At 37.9% G+C, this 18,336-nt stretch overlaps 1 protein-coding gene across 4 annotated transcripts in view; it reads right to left on the bottom strand.

The window, feature by feature from the left end:
* Positions 1-17,998, bottom strand: part of LOC105387089 (calcium-binding mitochondrial carrier protein SCaMC-2) — a 32,344-nt gene extending 14,346 nt beyond the window's left edge. The window contains exons 1-5 of one of the 4 annotated variants that reach the window (XM_048632474.1): positions 17,642-17,998; positions 14,305-14,428; positions 13,271-13,358; positions 11,993-12,019; positions 9,937-10,048 (exon numbers count right to left, since the gene is read on the bottom strand). In XM_048632474.1, coding sequence (XP_048488431.1) covers positions 9,937-10,048; positions 11,993-12,019; positions 13,271-13,358; positions 14,305-14,428; positions 17,642-17,815 — 525 coding nt within the window. In that variant the 5' untranslated portion in view covers positions 17,816-17,998. Of the gene's footprint in view, positions 1-1,844; positions 1,946-1,974; positions 2,235-9,936; positions 10,049-11,992; positions 12,020-13,270; positions 13,359-14,304; positions 14,429-17,641 lie in introns of those variants that run through there. The other 3 variants (XM_048632475.1, XM_048632476.1, XM_048632477.1) reach the window with 3 other exon arrangements.
* Between the last annotated feature and the right edge of the window lie 338 nt (positions 17,999-18,336).

Raw genomic sequence — 18,336 nt, 5'->3', positions numbered from 1 at the left:
GAAAAAGCCATGGGACTCGCAGATCCGTTTGACACCTCTTATCTACATGAACAATTGAACACTATCGTTTACCCTGTGTAAACTATAACAATAGGTAAGTGAACCACGTATTATTATGGTTATAGGATAGAGATAAAGATCTAAAAGTTCAAATGGATATTAAGAAGTCATTTGCGTAAAAGTGACGTATAGCGTCGAGTGACGTTGTCGGTTTACGTTACACATTTACAGCAGAAATATTCTATGTAAATATTAATGGCGCGACACAAATAGGTCTTTAAACAACTTGTTTGGTAAATATCGGGGGCTGATCGTTTCATTTAGACCGTTCAGTGTTTTCAGAAACAAATACTGATGATAACATAGCTCGTTCTCTTATCATTATATTATGCGTGACTTCTACTACTTTTTATCCAGGCATTACTACGGGAAATGCATTAAAAACTAGATTTGCACAAATAAATTGTTAATATCCCACACACACAGTATGGGTTCATCTAATTCAGTTGTCCTTTGTGCTATTTCTATAATATCCACGCATCGACGGCATGTTATAATAAATAATGTACCTAATAAGTCCTACCCTATGCTGCATTCCATGCCCCAAGTTCTGCTAATTTTGACGTTATCAAGTGAGAATTTTAATATAATGTGTGTTATAAGCTTGTTACAGTTTACATATAAGGAATTTCATGTATAAAATTCGCCTGGCGCATCTGTACAATTGTACATAAATTGTAGGCTGTTGCAAAAGTGGTATAGTTATAGTAAGCCGAGGGGGTCCACCAACACCAGTCGTCTTTCGGCTTTTTAAAACAATTTTGCAACAACCTGTATAGTCTGAGCTCTTAATGTCGTTACAATAATACAATAAACTACTAGGTACTTAATTGGATTATTAGTAAATCTATAAATTTGTGGTTAACATTGTACGAAGATAATATATTGTTCTTTGGCACATAAAATATGAGAAATAACTTCGCTATGCAGAAGAGGCGCGTTCGAAAAATCGAGAATAATACTTAAATAATTGTGGAGAAACTTTACAAGTGGGCGAGTGAAAGTTGATGATACACAAATGAAATCACACTCTAGACACTAGTCTTCTAGTGTCTACAGTGTGTAGACAGCATCAGACAAGTTACAGGTCGCATAGCATGCCATGAAATTCCTTATAATAATTTTATTGCACTTAATATAAATAATAAAATATTGGTGTATTGGTGTACTGCTTATTCAGAACCATTAACAAAACTTAAAGTCTGTAATGTAAACTCGTGATTACTACGTTTCATTCACGTCGATAATGTAATAAATTCATGACGCGTCGTGAAGAATCCGTTGATTTGGCGGGCGAAAATTCTAGATTCCGTTTAGGTCACACGGAACGTCGGCGCGGTCCCGTCGCCGGGCAACCGCTGACTCACAGACATCAAGGTCACTGTGGTCACTCTACGATCCTACGACTAATATCCTCTATAGACGAGCTTAAACCCCTACGGAATATCTAAGAAGAAAAGCCTTCGATTGAAGATAGAACGACGTGATGAACTACAATGAACAAAGCATGGTCTTCGGGGAACTCCTCACGATCGGAGCCTAGCAACAGTACCACGTGGAGGGTGACATACCGCGCGCGAGCGAGACACACGCATACAACAGAGAGAGACCGCCCGAAACTGACAGCTGCTCCGCCAAAAAACGCACACAGCTGGCCCGCCGCTACGTCACACATTCGCTCCGTCACTTTGCAAACTTTCTAAACTACATCTACATAGGTGCGGAGGTTAGGATAAATTAAAAGTGAAAGGATAAGATTCGATGGACGAGGTGCGTGCAGTTACCTTGAAGAACCATTCCCAGACGTCGAAGTACGAGTCCATGTCCATGGCTGCGGCTGCGGTGCGCTGCGGGGGCCGCTCATGCAACGACTGGCGCTCACACACTCGCCCTCAGTCAGATTTAGAAACTTACCTTTGCCAAGCATCGACGAAACACGAAGAGGAAGTCTTCGAACACATCGCCGGTGCCCGTCACGTCTTCCAGTTCGAGAGACATTTTATCTTCTTTATTTACTAAACAAGATAAATAAAAAATAAACTTATAAATTATATCACAGATGGGTTAACTCTTTGGAAGGTGGATCAGATCGCGCTAATACTTGAGCGGAGTGTGACGCGTCTGTCCGGGCGGTCGCGCATTCGCACACTGGCTGATAGCGATAGCGTGCGGGCGCGCGGCCGGTACCGCGGGCCGAGGCGCGTCGGAGCGTGGTACCGGGCGCCAGCTGATAGCAGCAGCAAGTCCACGGGGGCTCGCCTGCGCTGATAGCGGAGGGGCTCGGTGACGTCACACACCGACCGCACACTAACACAGTGAAAAGAAAGCGGCCGGACCTGCCTCTGTCTCACATTCTATAGCGTATTTTAATTAGCCTCATGAATACGGCGAGCAAGTGAAGTAGTTCACTCAACGAATGAAACGTAGTAACCGTGACGGTGTGGGTACCTGCCCGATAGATTTGCCATCTATATTAACTGTATCATGCGGAATCTATCTGTACACTTCTTGCTTCACTATCTTTTATTCGGTCTAGAGACCCATGGATATAAGGCCCCAAGAATCAGAGAACAATATCTTATTTGTTAAACACAATTTTTTGAAGAATAAGCTCTAACATTCAGCCTATGAATGATGCAAAGCGAATGGCGTAAACTTCGTGCGTAAACATTGGTATTTAGCTACGAAAATTACCAATCATCAGGTCGGAAGAGTCAGGCGTTATGAATATACAACGTAGCTGGTAGTTGCCAAGGAGGATCTTGGAAGGACACTACTGAGAAAAACCTAGAGATGTACAGTCAAGAATGAAGAAATAGCTCATGAAGAAACGTTAGTTACATACACATAATTATAATCACGAATGGAATCCCCGAAGGGATAGTCAGAGATGACCCGCAAGGGCAACACCTTCTTTTGACAGCTTTTTGTACTCAATAAATAAGTCTCGAGCTGTATCGACGTTTAGGAATGAGTAAAATGCAATGAAGGTACACTTCTTGAATTTAAATAAGACGTTTGCTAAGCGGTTTGTATTAGAAAATAAACTAAAGCAAGAGATAGGTAACAGGGGCCCCATCAATGACAAGAATGTTCTAGAAAGTCCTATAATTACGCCGTAGAAATTTTTATCACATTGTGATGTAATTAGACGATATTTCGTTGTTTCATACATACTGCGCAGGTTAAATACCGATAACAATACAGGAAGTTTATGATCGGATAAATATAGGATCAAGATTCTTGCTATTATCTTTTATTTTTGTGATTATTATATTGCATAGAAAATCAATAGCAAATTCATTTTTTTTATAAGTAAATACGAAAGTGACTGTGTCTGTCAGTCTGTTACACTTTTTCGCCAAAACTACTGAACGAATTTCAATGAAATTTGGTATACATATGGTCTGGCTAGACCCTGAGAAAGAACATTATGGCTATTTTTTATCGCGGAATTCCCACGGTATATTTTTTTAAGGCAAAGCTTTCGAGAACAGCTAGTTTATCAATAAACCTGGCTAAAGTATGCTGGTACCAAATACTGTCTTACATCAGTTACTAGGAAGCAGCAGTCGGAAGTATTGGCACAAGTTTGAATAGTTGTCTGGTGAAAGAGTTATTTTCAGACGCATTCAGTATACCGACTGTGTTAGTGGGACATAATGTAGCTATTATTACACCTAGGGGGTCACTCTACTCGTAAATTGACAAAAAAACTAATGAACGAGACGCTGCCATAATACAGAGAGATGAGTAGTTAGAGCACACAGCGGCGGCGGCGCACTCAAAATTGGTTTAGCACGAGAGACCAACCTAGGTCGGATAACTTAAAGATCATGCAATAGGTGATAAAAGGTCATAATTGCTAATACATTTATACACTTACGGGCAATGAAAATTTTTCGTAAATCTCATACTTACTCATAAACAAAACAAAACTAACCAGACGCCTTCTGCAATACTTTAGAATATAAGCAACTAGAAACGTGAATATTTTGTTTAAATATCCGATTAAATGTTTAAATAAATAGGGCCCATTGGTGTCTGCATTTTGTAAGTGGAACTGTTTCTTTGCCCGTGAGTGTATAGGTAATATAGCTATCGAATTATAAATAATTATTCCAAAGCTATCATCTACTTTTACGTAAATGCTTCAAGTCCTGCAAAATTCAGCGATGTTTCTTCCATAATCCATAATACATGACTACGTAAAAGAGGCTTGTAAAGATCTGGAATCGAATACATCTGTAACTCTTTAACCATCACAAGATTAAAAAGTTAGATATACAGAATTTGTTAGTCTAGTGGTGTTGTGACAACAAAATGATCAAGATTATGTATACGAATACGCAGCTGAATAATACAACCATACATAAAATATACGGATGTGGTTTACCATCTGATTGCTTACAAATACTTACATACGTAATGTAGACATTCAATAATAATAAGGTACATAGTATATTCTTTTTTAATCATAATAACTTAATGTTATGTTGATCAACGTTTTAAAGTATAGCTTTTATTATTTTTGATTATTGAATAAATGATTTCGCAATTTATTCCTATTGTTTGGGTCAAATGTTATGCGAAATAACTAACCAATCTGCACTGCATAGATAAGCAAATAAGACAGCAAGATCCGGCAGCCATGTTTTAATAAACACACAAAACACGCGAATTCTAACTTTGACCAAACAATAAACAAATGAAAACAATAAACTTCGTTGGATGATGTTAGATCCGTCTGTTCGTATGTTAGTTTGTGAGTTTTGTGACTGAATACACTAAAGTATATTACGTACAATATCATTGCTGAATGTCTCGAACTACTTATATGAGTAGTGATCAGTAGTAATAAAAGGTTCGACGAAAATACTAAAACTAACTAAAATAATAATTTACTGACAATCACAGTGGGCTACAAAGAAACCTGACCCCCTCTCAGTTGTACTGTCACTCTAAGAGGGTGTCACGTCTGCACTGTACCTTATGTAAAAGTTTTTTTTTACATAATTAGGTATAGTCTGAAGGAATAATCATCGTAATTAATCCTGTAGTAACTTTAATTATAACTATAATTAATAAAAATAACACATGAGTGTTGAAAAAATTGAAGAAAAATCCGCGATATTAAGTGTAGCTAACAGATAAGTAACAATTATGTATAATTAAAACACGAGTCAGTGTGATAAAGTCCGAAGTGATAAAGATACTGTTTTGTAGCTACCAATGTACTAGTATGTATATTATATTACGCATAAATTTCCCAATAACACTATCAATTAATTAGTCAGCATGAAACGTAATTACGATAAATTAAATAAAAGGATTGTTAAAAAATACTCTCTAATAACAATAACACAAATAATTTTGGAAATGGACTTATACTTTTACTTTGAATTAGGTATATTTTTTTGTCCAGATGTCAGTTAGGTATATGCATAGTTTCTGCCTTTATATAATTTACTGACCAGAAATTCCAGTTACAAACACTTATTAATACATCTGTCGTAGGATGATTTCACAAAGCAAATACTTGATATCAGGAGATTTGACGAAAATTCTAGGGATCGAAAACACGGATGATCAGACAATGGTGATAATTTTCATCCTAAAGATAGGTGCGACGACGAGCAAAGCGAGAAGGATATAGGACATAAAAACTTTGTAAGTACCTTTATAAAATCTGTCATTACACCAACCTACTATACTTCTAAAAAAACGTTTGCCCTGAGTAAGCATGTATAGTTGTATACTAAACCAGCAGAAAGTTTTGTTTAGAAAAGGTAGCTTGTAGACGTCTCCACGTGAGCAGTCGGCGTCGATACACATCGTGTGCACATCACACGATAATCGCATTAGAGCCAGTTAACCGTTTGAACTCTGCACCGGTCGACGGCAATCGGGGGTCGGCGAACTACCGGCCAATGCATATTTGATCCGAAGGCTCTCCGAAGGTAATATCTATAAAGTCACATTGGCAGATACGACTACAGCCAAGTCAGCCAGTATGTTTGAAAGTGACACTTGGATTTTGCCGCTCTTTTTTTTTCTTTTATTGGACTTTGCACTGTGTACGTAGTACGTACATACATAGGTACATACAATACTCGTGTCGCAACTTACGAGGAGGGAGCTCTTTGCTCGTGCCTATTCTGTAGAGAGGTACTTAGGACATCCGCTTGCTTCCATCATCTAGATTTCTCTCAAATTTATTTTTTAAAATAAGATTAATAAAATTGAAGATAGGTTTTGACCATGAACGTTTCGATAAAGTTCCCTGCTTCATCTCCATCACCACTTGCTACCAGAGTAAATAAATTACGTTTTAGACGTTACATGTTCTCTACCTCAGTACCTCACACAGTTTGGGGTTAGAGCAGTATTCGTAAGCTTTTTGCCATATACATATTATACAAAACTTGGTATAATATTATTATGTGGTAATATTTATCTACACGGGATTCTACCCTTTTGATTATTTTCCACTGAGTCATCCAATAATAAAACACGGTTCATGAGTACAGTAAACAACTTAAAGCATGTTTACAAGCCGATCGACTGCGCAATGGATCGATTTGAAGTCCTTCGCAGATAGAGTCCACTTGGTCCACACATTTAGTATTAGACTATTAGGGGGATCTCAATATAGGATGTTGCATTCTTTTTCACAAATTTTTACGACGGAATACTTTTAGAACTACGGGAAGTTTTTACATGGTTGCCATAGAGGCATGGATTATTTCTCTTTTCGGACATCCGATGATCAGCCTTTAACCAGACTTGACATCGAACCCGAGACGAGTCTCAGACCCAGGTGTGGAGCAGAGTTTCTACATCTACCACTCGAGATTGGATTATTTATCCCACCACCTCTACACCAATCATTTATAAATTGTGGTGGATGTGGTAGGTGGAAAGCCTCCTTGACTGAAGTATCATTTTGTGCAATTATCGACTACCGCTACTCTGACTGGCTTATATATTATGTACATACTTTAACCACGGCTACAAACCCTAGACCAGCTCTGGTGTTTATCACAGCACGCTAAGAAGGAGCGGGCGTGGTTCGGTGACATTTGTGACCACCACGTGACGTATTAATGACGTTGCGAGGAGTCAGGAGTGCGGTGGGTAGAGCTCATCATCTACAATGATTGATGGAAGCCATTATGTGCCATCATAACCTGACGTATCTGTTGTGAGTGTGACGACTATAGGGCTTCCACGTGGCAATATTTATCCGCCCTGCGGGAGAACGGTAGCTAAAAAGAGTTGATCATTACATGAATTTCAGCAGGCAGAAAAGGTTTAGAACTAGGGAGGCGATATGAGTTTCTGAATTCGTGGACATGAATACTCTGTCACTGAGTACTCATTTTGTTGAGTTTTTTTTGGTGAATAAGTATAATATAATATTACGTACGGTGTAAGTAGGTTACACCGTACGTAATATTATAGATCTCCAGTGTACTAAAACTAGCAGGGTTTAACGATGCCTAATGTAGAATAGGAGGAACGACTGATTCGAAAAGAATAAGTAATCTATATCCACAGTGCTAAGTTAGCACTGCGAACCCTAACTTCCGCAGTATTTTCCGTGGTCAATAATAATATATGTTCATAGGATAATGGTCTGTGGTCAATTTAGCGAGAGTTGCGTCGCAGTCACACCCCCGAGTGTGGCGTATCTCATTGGACAATTCCATCGTATGATCGGTTAGGACACTAGTCTTGTAAACAATGGCTACACGCTACTGAGATTGGATCAGCAGGGACACTATTGTTTTCATAGTAGTTAGAACAGTGTAGTGAATTTCAACTTCAAGCTATATGCATATCTCTAGAAGGTCAAGTCATAAGTAATAATAATAATCATCATGTTGCTTTCTTTACCTAGAATGCTTTCGTATCATAAGTACATTAATTATCTTCGAAATTACAGGTTTTCACGGCATTCAATTGAAATTCAGCAGCCTGTTTATCCACGAGTTCGTGAAGTAAAGCTACTCGTAGATACGATTAAAATTGTGGTACAAAACATCAGGGCGTTATTTACATTAGAGTGAAATAATTGAGAGGTCTTGATCTTTGATCTCACTGTCTGATAAATTCGCCGGCCAATTACTAATTCTAAACTACTTTCATGAACTATACTTTATACCAACAAAACATGAAAAATATATTTACTAACACTGTTGTCCATGTCTACGCGTGTTCACTCGCTAGTATAATAGTCGAGTGCAAAGACATTGTATAAAATATAGATGTATATATCTATCTTTAGGTAGTATTTCTGTTTCAATATTACTATTTTCGGAATAGTGTATTGATTCTGTTTTTTTTTTTCATCAGTAGTTTAACATGAACCTGTCAATCCGAATTCGATTCTATTCGCTTATCGTCCAGCGCATGCGCATGAAATTTGAGTGACGTAACTTAAGTACATGTTGGCTATAGTAGGGGCGTGTCAGCTAAGTTTGGATAAGTTTATCATGCGTAAATATAATATTTATGTTCTTATGTAAAGTCGTTTTTACTGCGACCTAGAACTTGCCCGTGGTTATCGGCTCTCAACCACAAACTGTCGCGAAGCTAGAAGACCTGTTAATCTTTAACAGATAGGTGCGCTAAAACGACGAAAATATTCCATTCTTATTTAATGTTTTCTCTAAATAAGTAGGATATTAGAATCCGGAATTAATGACTGTACGCCAAAAAAATAAATTTAGGAAATGCGGAACTTTGAAAGTAACAATACTACAACCAGTATTGCTTCAGTAAAAAGATAGGAACATGCCTACAGAAAACAGTCACACAGTACATTATGTCCAAACTATAAGAATTTTTGGATACCACGCTATCAAAATCAATTAAAAATCGTACCAATACTTACCACGACTAATCAACTTGTAATCGTGAGTTAAGTTGCAGAGAACACTGTTTAAAGCCCGGTTACCAAGTGTTTGATTTAATCACTCTCTGAGACTGATATTGGGTGTCAGTGACTTCTTCCAAGAAGCCGCAGCAGTGCAGCCTACGATAAATTGGACGGACGAATTTTGCTACTGTCTCTCGTATTTTATGAGCTACTTTCTCACATATTACAGTTTTACAAACCAAAAAACCTTTTCTGTTAAGATCTGACCCCTTAGCATGAATTGTCATCGTGAACGTGACGTGAAATTAATCGATGAATTTTGTCGGGAAATTTTAGTTCTTCTACCGACCGCCAGGGGCGCTGTTCATATTTTCATTCAAAATTACTCAATGAACTCTACTTCACGTTCACGATGAAAATTAATGCTAAGGGGTCTGAGCTTATAATAATTGTCTTTCTCTACAAAGTCTACAACAATGAAAGTGTATTGTACTGATGTCGAGAAACTTAGCACTCAACCCAACTAGCTAACAGTTAGTTTAATTATGCTATTTTGAAACTAGTGTCTGACACAATGGCAGAACTAATAATTTTTTCACTTATTTTTCAGACGAGACGGTAGAACAAATTAGTAGACGTATGAGTTATGACTAAAATGTATAAATATGTACGACTTTAATGTAATGTAAATAGTAATTCTAGGTTTTATAATTTAAGCAACACAAAATATTTGCACTTTCTTATGGCATTTGGGATAGTATAGATATAACTATCTTCTGTCTTATCTTAGTGACCGCTAGAGGCGCTGTTTCATAAATTATTTAAGCATACGAAACTTCGTGTAAAATATAGGTACATACTTACAATACTTAATAATATATACTCGTATAATATTATATTATAGACAGGATATAAGATTATACACAGAGAACTGAAAAAACCATCAACATTCGCGGTACAGTCAGTGAAATAGCAACATTACCAGCACTTACCGTGGAATGCCGCCAGAAGTGTATGAGGGCGTGGATGTCGGTCGACGGCGCCAGCAGCAGATAGTCACGCCACTCGTCGTAGCTGATGTTGAGGCTCCCGTCCTGGTCCATCCTGGAAACACCACAGCGTCACATGCGGGAAAACGCGGGCCGGTAATAGCCACATTCACCCTGCCTACATGCGGGCCGGATATAGCCACGTTCACCCTGCTGACGTCACATGCCGAGTATGGGAGTTGGAAGCGGCGAATTTGAAAGTTGATGATGAGAGTGTATTCCATATTGGTTGCTCTTAATTTTTGCTCTTGGCTTTTGATGGTCATTTAAAGCTTTCGTTTACCTCTTTGCATCATGAATGGAAAATCAAACTGTACTACGATCGTGCTACGTCTACCATCTGTGCATGTGATGCATATAATTTCTTTATCAGCCAACTCGATAACCTCATTGCAGCAAAAGACACATGCCTGCTAATGAAGATTCACTATAATGATGATGATGGAGAGCAGGAAAGGAGCTGTAGAGACGTATCCTCTCCAATACATTCGCACGTCGCTCCCTGGTCAGTCAACTACTTCCTTAGGCCGTATGAAGAAAGAAAGCTGGAAACTTATAAACGATTACTTTCCGATACTTTGCCGAACCAGCGCTGTAAGTAATAAAGCGTTTATAAGTTTCCAACTTTCTTTCTGTATGTATACGGCGTTACGATCTCTAAGGGCCTAGTGCAGATTTTCAAAAGCAATCGAGCAATGAAAATCGATTAAAATTTGTACGTCGCGGCGCTAGCGCATCGCGAGTACCGCTAGGAAGCGATTCTCCCGCGCCATACAAATTCGCAGTTTATCCGCCACTAGCGCCACGCGTGAGAGTCGCCATCTAGCGGTTCACGAGGTGCACTACCTCAGCTTCGTATAACTTTTCATTGCTGGAGTGGTAAACTGCTACTTTAGAGCCTCAGCACTTGATTGGTATATACTGAGGCTCTGAATCTATGTAGATGATGATGACAATGCTCGATGGGATCAAGCCGTGATGCTTTACACGAAGCATTTACGTTAGGTAACATCGAGGAACATAATTACTTCTCTAACGTATGTAACATTGAATCACAAAGTTTTAAACTAGGTAAATATATAAATCTAAACAAGTATTATCTAAAATGCTACAAGTTGGAGCCACAAATTATAAAACACAAAGAAGTATATTATGCACAATAATTAATACAGTAATGTGAACATAAAAATACTAATTCTAATTGTATTCTACATGTATAAATGCATTAATGTATAACTTTATATTAATTGCTACCATATAAATGTCATAAATTAATTTATTATTTAATACTTATTGGCTATTCTTGAAACTAAAAACGCACGCCACGCAACCAACGCCATAGCATATTTTATAGAAAAATAATGCAAATAAAAATATATTAGGGAAGTATAATAAGTAATTAGATAGATATTTATGTGTGTGTAAAAGTTCGAAGCAGAATTTTTGTCCAGATCAAATTATCAGCCCTACGTGCATCCACCCCATATAGCCTGAACATAAATTTTGTGCAACAGTGAGCTATGTACATGTATGTATGATCACTACTCGGCCAAGTCTGTTCAGGAATGCCCCCTCAATAGCATGTCGCCATAGAACAACGCGGACTCGGGTGTGCATGTCGCCAAAACATATACCAAACTACAAATTGTTCTCCGGTTGACAGTCATGTCTACCCATAGAACAACGCGGACTCAGGTGTTGTCTACCAGTGTCTACCGTATTGCTTCCAAGCTATTTAACATCGAAAATGGAAGATCTATTATGACGGCATGCTATTAAAATACCATTTCTAAACAGACTTGGGACTTGCGACGTAAATTAAGTTGATTAGGTATAGACTATGACATGGACAGTGGCAATGATCTTCTCTTATCGTGTTAGTGACAAACACTAGAGTTATACTAGAGTTTGTCACTATGCCAATGGTAATACCCCCGGTATTTATCCAAGATTTAATCAAAATGTGATGAGCCCAGCGTCTACATGAGTAGTCACTTACCACCAAAAACTATGCCACCGAGGTTTTCTGAAACATCATACACTTGTTCATTTACTTGTCTGTTTTCGATCATTTAACATAATCTTCTGGCAGACACCCTGTGTATACGCTGTTTCAGATGTTGTTTAAAAATATTTTTGTTAATTATGTAATGTAGGTAATCAAAGAAAAGGGTAAAAAGAGGATTGATTAAATTAAAATAATACATAAAAGAGAGGAAAAAAGATATTCGCAAAGCAAAATACAATTTAAGAAAGCAGAATTATAAAATCGCTTAAGAGCTGGAAACAGGTTTACGTCAGTAATAATAGTTAATGTTAGAACATGTTAGTAATTAATTCTACTAGTACTACAGGACAAGACGACTATTCTCAAAACACTACCATTCTCAAATCAGACCATGCGATAAATGGCTACTGAAAATGCCGTGCGGTCTACTTTCTATAAAAGTACGGTGTCTCCACTTTACTGGTTCTAACCTATGTCCATACTGTATAGTAGCATAAAGAGCAGATTTTTGAAAGCCTTTTCTTTCATCTTTTATTTTGTATGTTACAAACAAAACTGGTATTCTGAAAAACTATTGGACCAATGCTATTTGAGCTGCACACTTAGTGTAACATTAATATGTTAATCATATCAGTTGAACAGTCAATTTCATAAATGGTTTGTAAGTATATAAAAAAATACTTAGCCACAGGAACAATTACAACATGCCCATTTCGCCTTGAATAATGGCAGTAGCCATAAGAAAGTTCCTGATAAAGTTTGTGAATTGTCAGCCACAATAATTTAAGCAACTAATGTAACTTATTGTGTTCTTCGGTCAGGTATATTGTATTTTATTGTAACCAGTAAAGTTGGAACACCTTCTGACCTCCTTCTCAACCTGACCTGTATAACTTCACCATCACCACATACGTTACAAACCACCTAATCATTCTTACAACGATTGACGGTTGGTTAGTTTGTCAAGGTACAAAACTTTAATCGAGAACTATTTTCTTGTTTGGACGGAACTGTGGCGTTACCACCACCGAACCGTCGCTCGCTTGTCAAATCTGACGCAACTTGTAAGCATCTGATAGATGTTTGACAGGCGAGCGATGCTGCTTATCACTGCTCATCTTCTTATGGACTGTTTATTGCTAAAGTGTCGGTGGTAGTACGGTAGCAGCTCTCAACTATATACCTACTTGTTTAAACCGAACTGTACGAAGTACGAGGCTTTAGGGTATAAAAGCATGTACCTCTATAATAACAGTTTCCTGAGGTTACCTTTTGAGCAGGTTGGTGGCCTCATGCCGGCCCACCGCCACGCCGAGGTCTGCGAACGCAGATATGAGCTCCTCGAGGTCCACCTTGCCTGGAATAAGGGAAAAATCAATGGTTTTAGATGGGAAGGCAATGTATTGTGTTGGGAAACTGGTAGCGGGCGAAAGGGTAGGTTTACTGTTGTCCAATAGTTGTAATAAGTCAGGGCTACATTGGTAAAAGTCAGTAAGTATACCATATATTTTTTATTTAGGTTTTGTATCGAGAATATAGTAGATAATTTCAGCTGGCTGTATCTTATTCAAGTATTCATAGGGTAAATACATGCTGGCCCGATCGGCTGAACCGAGTCTGATGTTTGAGTGTGTGTGTTTGAAGCGAACACACCACGCTTTTCCCTCAAGCCATTGCACGAATTCGATCCTACTGGTGTTTAATTAGCATTTCTACAGCAGTTTATTTTGGTTACAAACCTACCGCTAGGCAATGCAACCATTGTGTTCGAACATCGTAAAACTAAAATTACCATTGATAACATCACGCCTTAGTTGGTAACTGTAGAATAGTAATTACGTAATCGGTTAGATATCATGATAACATAAAGACGTTCATGGTAAGTTTATGTGGTATTTACAGCGTAAAATTAATTCAAATATACGTGACAATGAGTTAAAATACATAACTTACACCCAGAGAAACGCATAGCATTACGACTTGGATTATGAGTAGCAACGAGATCGTGTAAACTCCGCATAAAGGTAAGCGTCCACATTTCAGTGTCGTATGCAACAGACAAATCGCATTCAGTTTTCTTTGAATTCACAGAAGTGGGCCCCCTTTACCGGCGTTCCCATAGGTACATTTATAACTGGTGTATGTATATACGTTACGATACTGATCGGTGGACGCTTACCTAGGTAGAAACATATTGAGCCGACGCGTCATTCATATATGTCATACGTGGCATGGAATACGAAGCGTTTGGCCAGTATGTTTCTACAAAGTAAGAACAATCGTAGGTATACTAAAATACTAACCATCCTGGTTCTTGTCAAGATGCGAGAACTGCAGTCGCAGGTTCTTCTCGTGTTCTCGCACGTAGTGGATGAACTCGGACAGGGTCACGTCGCCGGGGTCCTTGCCGGTCTTCGCCAGGAACTTCTGCGAACCCAGAGACAACCAGTTAGGACTGTGTCATAGTGAATTGCTGCATTTTGTTAAAGGTCACGAGCTCGTGAACGCCTGGTTGACAGAAAAAAAGAAAGGCGATCCGTTTACGTTACGTTTATGTGTGCTGTGACCTTTAGGGTTCTATGCTGAGGACTAAAGTTGAATGAATTCAGAAGTTATTGAAAAAATGGCTCTACTGTGCGATAGTTACTAAATGTTCACTGTTTTTGGGACAGGATGTCGATATTACTAAGACAAAATTGTTAAAACTAGGCCGGTTATTTAAATAACATGTGTAACTTATGTTTTCTAGTCATACATGTAAGATAATTAAAATTTAATATATATAATTTGATATCATTGATCGTCGAACTAAAATTCACATAAAAATTGGAGTGTAATTAACTAATAATCTATAGTGCCCTCATCGAAAAAACCGAGTGTTTCCAACAATTTTAAAATGACTCATCGGCGGCGGTGCGACCGCGGCGTCATAATAATTGCACTTTACGTAACGGACGAATACATAATGTAAGTTTCTTGCGTGTTATTGCTATAGGGGAAGGTATGAGCTTTTAACTGGACAAACCCCTTTTGTTGGGTGAATGGGGGTGGGGGGTATCTATGCAGTTTTATCCCAGAGAGGTGGCGAACTTCATAATTAGCAGAGCACTAGTGCCACCGAGTACAGATTAAACATTCAACTGCTGGCAAAAATAGTTACGAATTCGTCCACTCGTAAACGGCCTTTAGAATTGGGACACAGGGACATAGATTTCATAGTAATAGCAACTCAGCATAGTATATGATTATTGAGATCGTAATTTTATATCATATTGGAAACTGTATTGAGTTCATTTTAACTTCGTTTCTAGATGAAAATAAACTTAATTGCTATGCACGGCCAGTTTAATCAGTTCACCTGAAATCTTCACCCTTTGATTCGGGTCAAAGATAAAATAGTTGGCGGCAATATTGCCATGCATCATAATCATAAATTACGCCGCTTCGTCTCATGTATTCATGCTATTTGCGTATCCAGTTCTATATGTATACATAATTATCTGTGACTGCGTCGATCCGATATGTAATGGACCAATGTGGAAATGTGGAATAGATACTAAAATCCCGTATGTATACCATAACCTGTGATGGTCTTGTCGTCTTGTAGTAATGATTTTTGAATAAAATTAGCAGAATGCTTTGAGGGTAAAGACATCTTCGTATGTTTTAAAAGATTGCAGTCTATGTATTTTTACGTAGGTAAGCAGACTGGTAAGGTGATCCAATTTGGGATAGTATCGGGCCTCAGCAGCAATCAGATGAAGGATGCAAGCTGACATCACCCTGTGCATCACTCGATCATGACGTCATAGACAATTACAAATCGATTTATTGTATTATCTCCTTCACACACCGCTTATTCATAGTTACGTAACCGAAGGCAGATTAGCCAACACCATATTCAAAGCATGAACGCATTTTTAACGCGAAGATGAGTTAGTTTTACCTTTTTTTTTTGGAACGATTGTCAGGTATGGTATTTATATCAATTAAGGTGAAGGGAAACTTGTTTCCTGCAGCAATGCAGTAATTTTACAGTCACTATAGAAATGCTCACAGCTCTGAATAGTGCACCTCGTGACTGTCTCTGTGTCTGTCAGTGACAGAATACATAGCTCATCTACCCGCCTTGTCTCACCGAGTTTCAGACAAAACGCTGCACTATTTAGTCTGACGTTATATTTTGCACACTGCACACTATGGGCACAAATAGTGTATTATATAATATACAAAAATACTATACTATACCTAGACACTATACAAAATACTCATAAATATTAAGCCAGCCATGCAACTAATTAACATTAATGAAACAGTGTCCGTGTTGATGCAAAATGTCATGTTGCATGGCCAAGAGTTGAAGTCAGCTCTATTATTGTACCAAGTGTTCACAAAATACACTCAAGCAATGAAAACATTCCAGTGACAGACCAAATTACTCCTAAACAGAAAAGACTAGTTTAATGAGGACTTCTGCAATATTGAAGTACATTTAACAGCGCATCAGAATAACATTAACTAAAAACTTAGATATCATGATCAAATTGTGAGGGTATTATACTGTGTAAGGGGTTGTGTTTGATTATACTACAACTTTTTGTAGGATAGATAATTGGCCCATTTTTTTTCTTTTTGTGACCGACCAAAGGATTTGTTTATTGCACTATTCAATTCAACTTAAACATGGTTGGTATTGCGTACAGTGCTCTAAAGTTTCCTCATCAAGATGTCCTATTAGTAACTACTGCCTGCAGTATACTGTCATTGCCAGGGACTATAGTATTTTAGAAGGCTTATACCATCAACATTTAGACCCATGCCAAATAACATATCGCTAAGTTGGAAAAATCTGCATTTTCCAAGTCAGATGTCTAGCAACTCAACTGTCAAGAGGTCAAACACCTTGTAAATGTGTCAACTTAACTTGCACCTAAATTGATGAGAGTATGATGAGAGTACAGTGTATGGCCATTTTTTTTAGTTTACTCTCATCACATAACAGGTTCAAGTGATTAGATAAGCTCTTTCTAAACAATCTCCACACACTCTGATCTCATGATCCATTACTATACATTTCCGAGATCAGCTTATCTTGATTTATTGGAACAAAACTGTGGGTCAGATAAACAGACAAACAAATAAGGAATATTGGATTTTAATAATAATGGATTCAGGCCAGGTTATTAAACAAGAGATTCAAGAGTTTATGTCTAAAGGGCTAAAGTAGCTAAAGTTGATCAACACTAATTTATGATTGACATAATTTGTTCAGTCTACAAATACATAGTACCTAGGTAGTTTGGGTCAATAAAAAAAGTAATTTTGTATGTGGGTCACTCAGTCTGTAACATCTAGTTCAATTGTTTTTTAATTGCTCGAGTACTATATTTGAATACTTGTGAGGTGTTCCTAGGTATTTAATTGAGTGATAACACAACATATCAAATGAATGTCACTGTCAGTAGGAACAAGCTAAAACTTTCGCATTTCTAACTTTAGACACGAACAATGTGTCTGTTCTGAATTAATGAAGCGGCCTCGTGAATCAGCGTGATACGGTTGAAAGCTAAAACCACCGTTAGTTAGTGTTCCTTGTAAGTAGATAGGAGTACGCAAGCAAAAATGTAATGAATTTCTAACCTCTGCGTAGCTGCGGTTGATGTGTGGGGCCAGCTCCTTGAGCGCCACCGACAGGTCGTGGATGTCGATCTTGCCGTTCCCATCGTTGTCTAATTTAGAAAATAGCTTTTCTAATCTTTCTTCGTCTTCTTTTGGCAATTCCTCGATCACCAACGGTGGGTGACCCTGCACCATGGTGCCGAATGTCCGAATAAGTACCAGTTAAACGCGATTTAGCTTCACACGCTGTTATGTTGGCATACATAACTACAATTAAATAGAAAATCCGAGATAAAACATTTTTGCAAATTAATCGGCCCGCTTTTACCGAAATGATTTTTTTGACAACTAGCCTCCGCACCGCACTGCTGTAAAAAAAAAGAACTACTTCTAGCGACACCTATAAAAAACAAAAAAAACTAATGGTTGAGACACAGACCTATTGATTATTAAATTTATTTTAATTAAGATTAAGTATCTATAATACAATTAAATCAGTTGCTATATCATATTGTAAAGCCACGTAAAAGGAACGTAAACAATATGATATGATTTCTTTTTTAATTTATTGAGATAATTTTCAAACCAACAAACCAAAAAGCTTCTGTTAAATACAACAGATGGCGCTACCAATTATATTCTGTGGTCGCTGTAAATTTGTGGTCTGTGGACGTCTCTTCCGCAAAACGGTAAAGCGCCATCTATTATCTTTAATT

This window comes from Plutella xylostella, chromosome Z (genome assembly GCF_932276165.1).
Source record: "Plutella xylostella chromosome Z, ilPluXylo3.1, whole genome shotgun sequence".
NCBI classification, from domain to species: domain Eukaryota; kingdom Metazoa; phylum Arthropoda; class Insecta; order Lepidoptera; family Plutellidae; genus Plutella; species Plutella xylostella.
The sequence above is the reverse complement of the archived record's forward strand: the minus strand, read 5'-3'. Positions and strand labels throughout refer to the sequence as shown.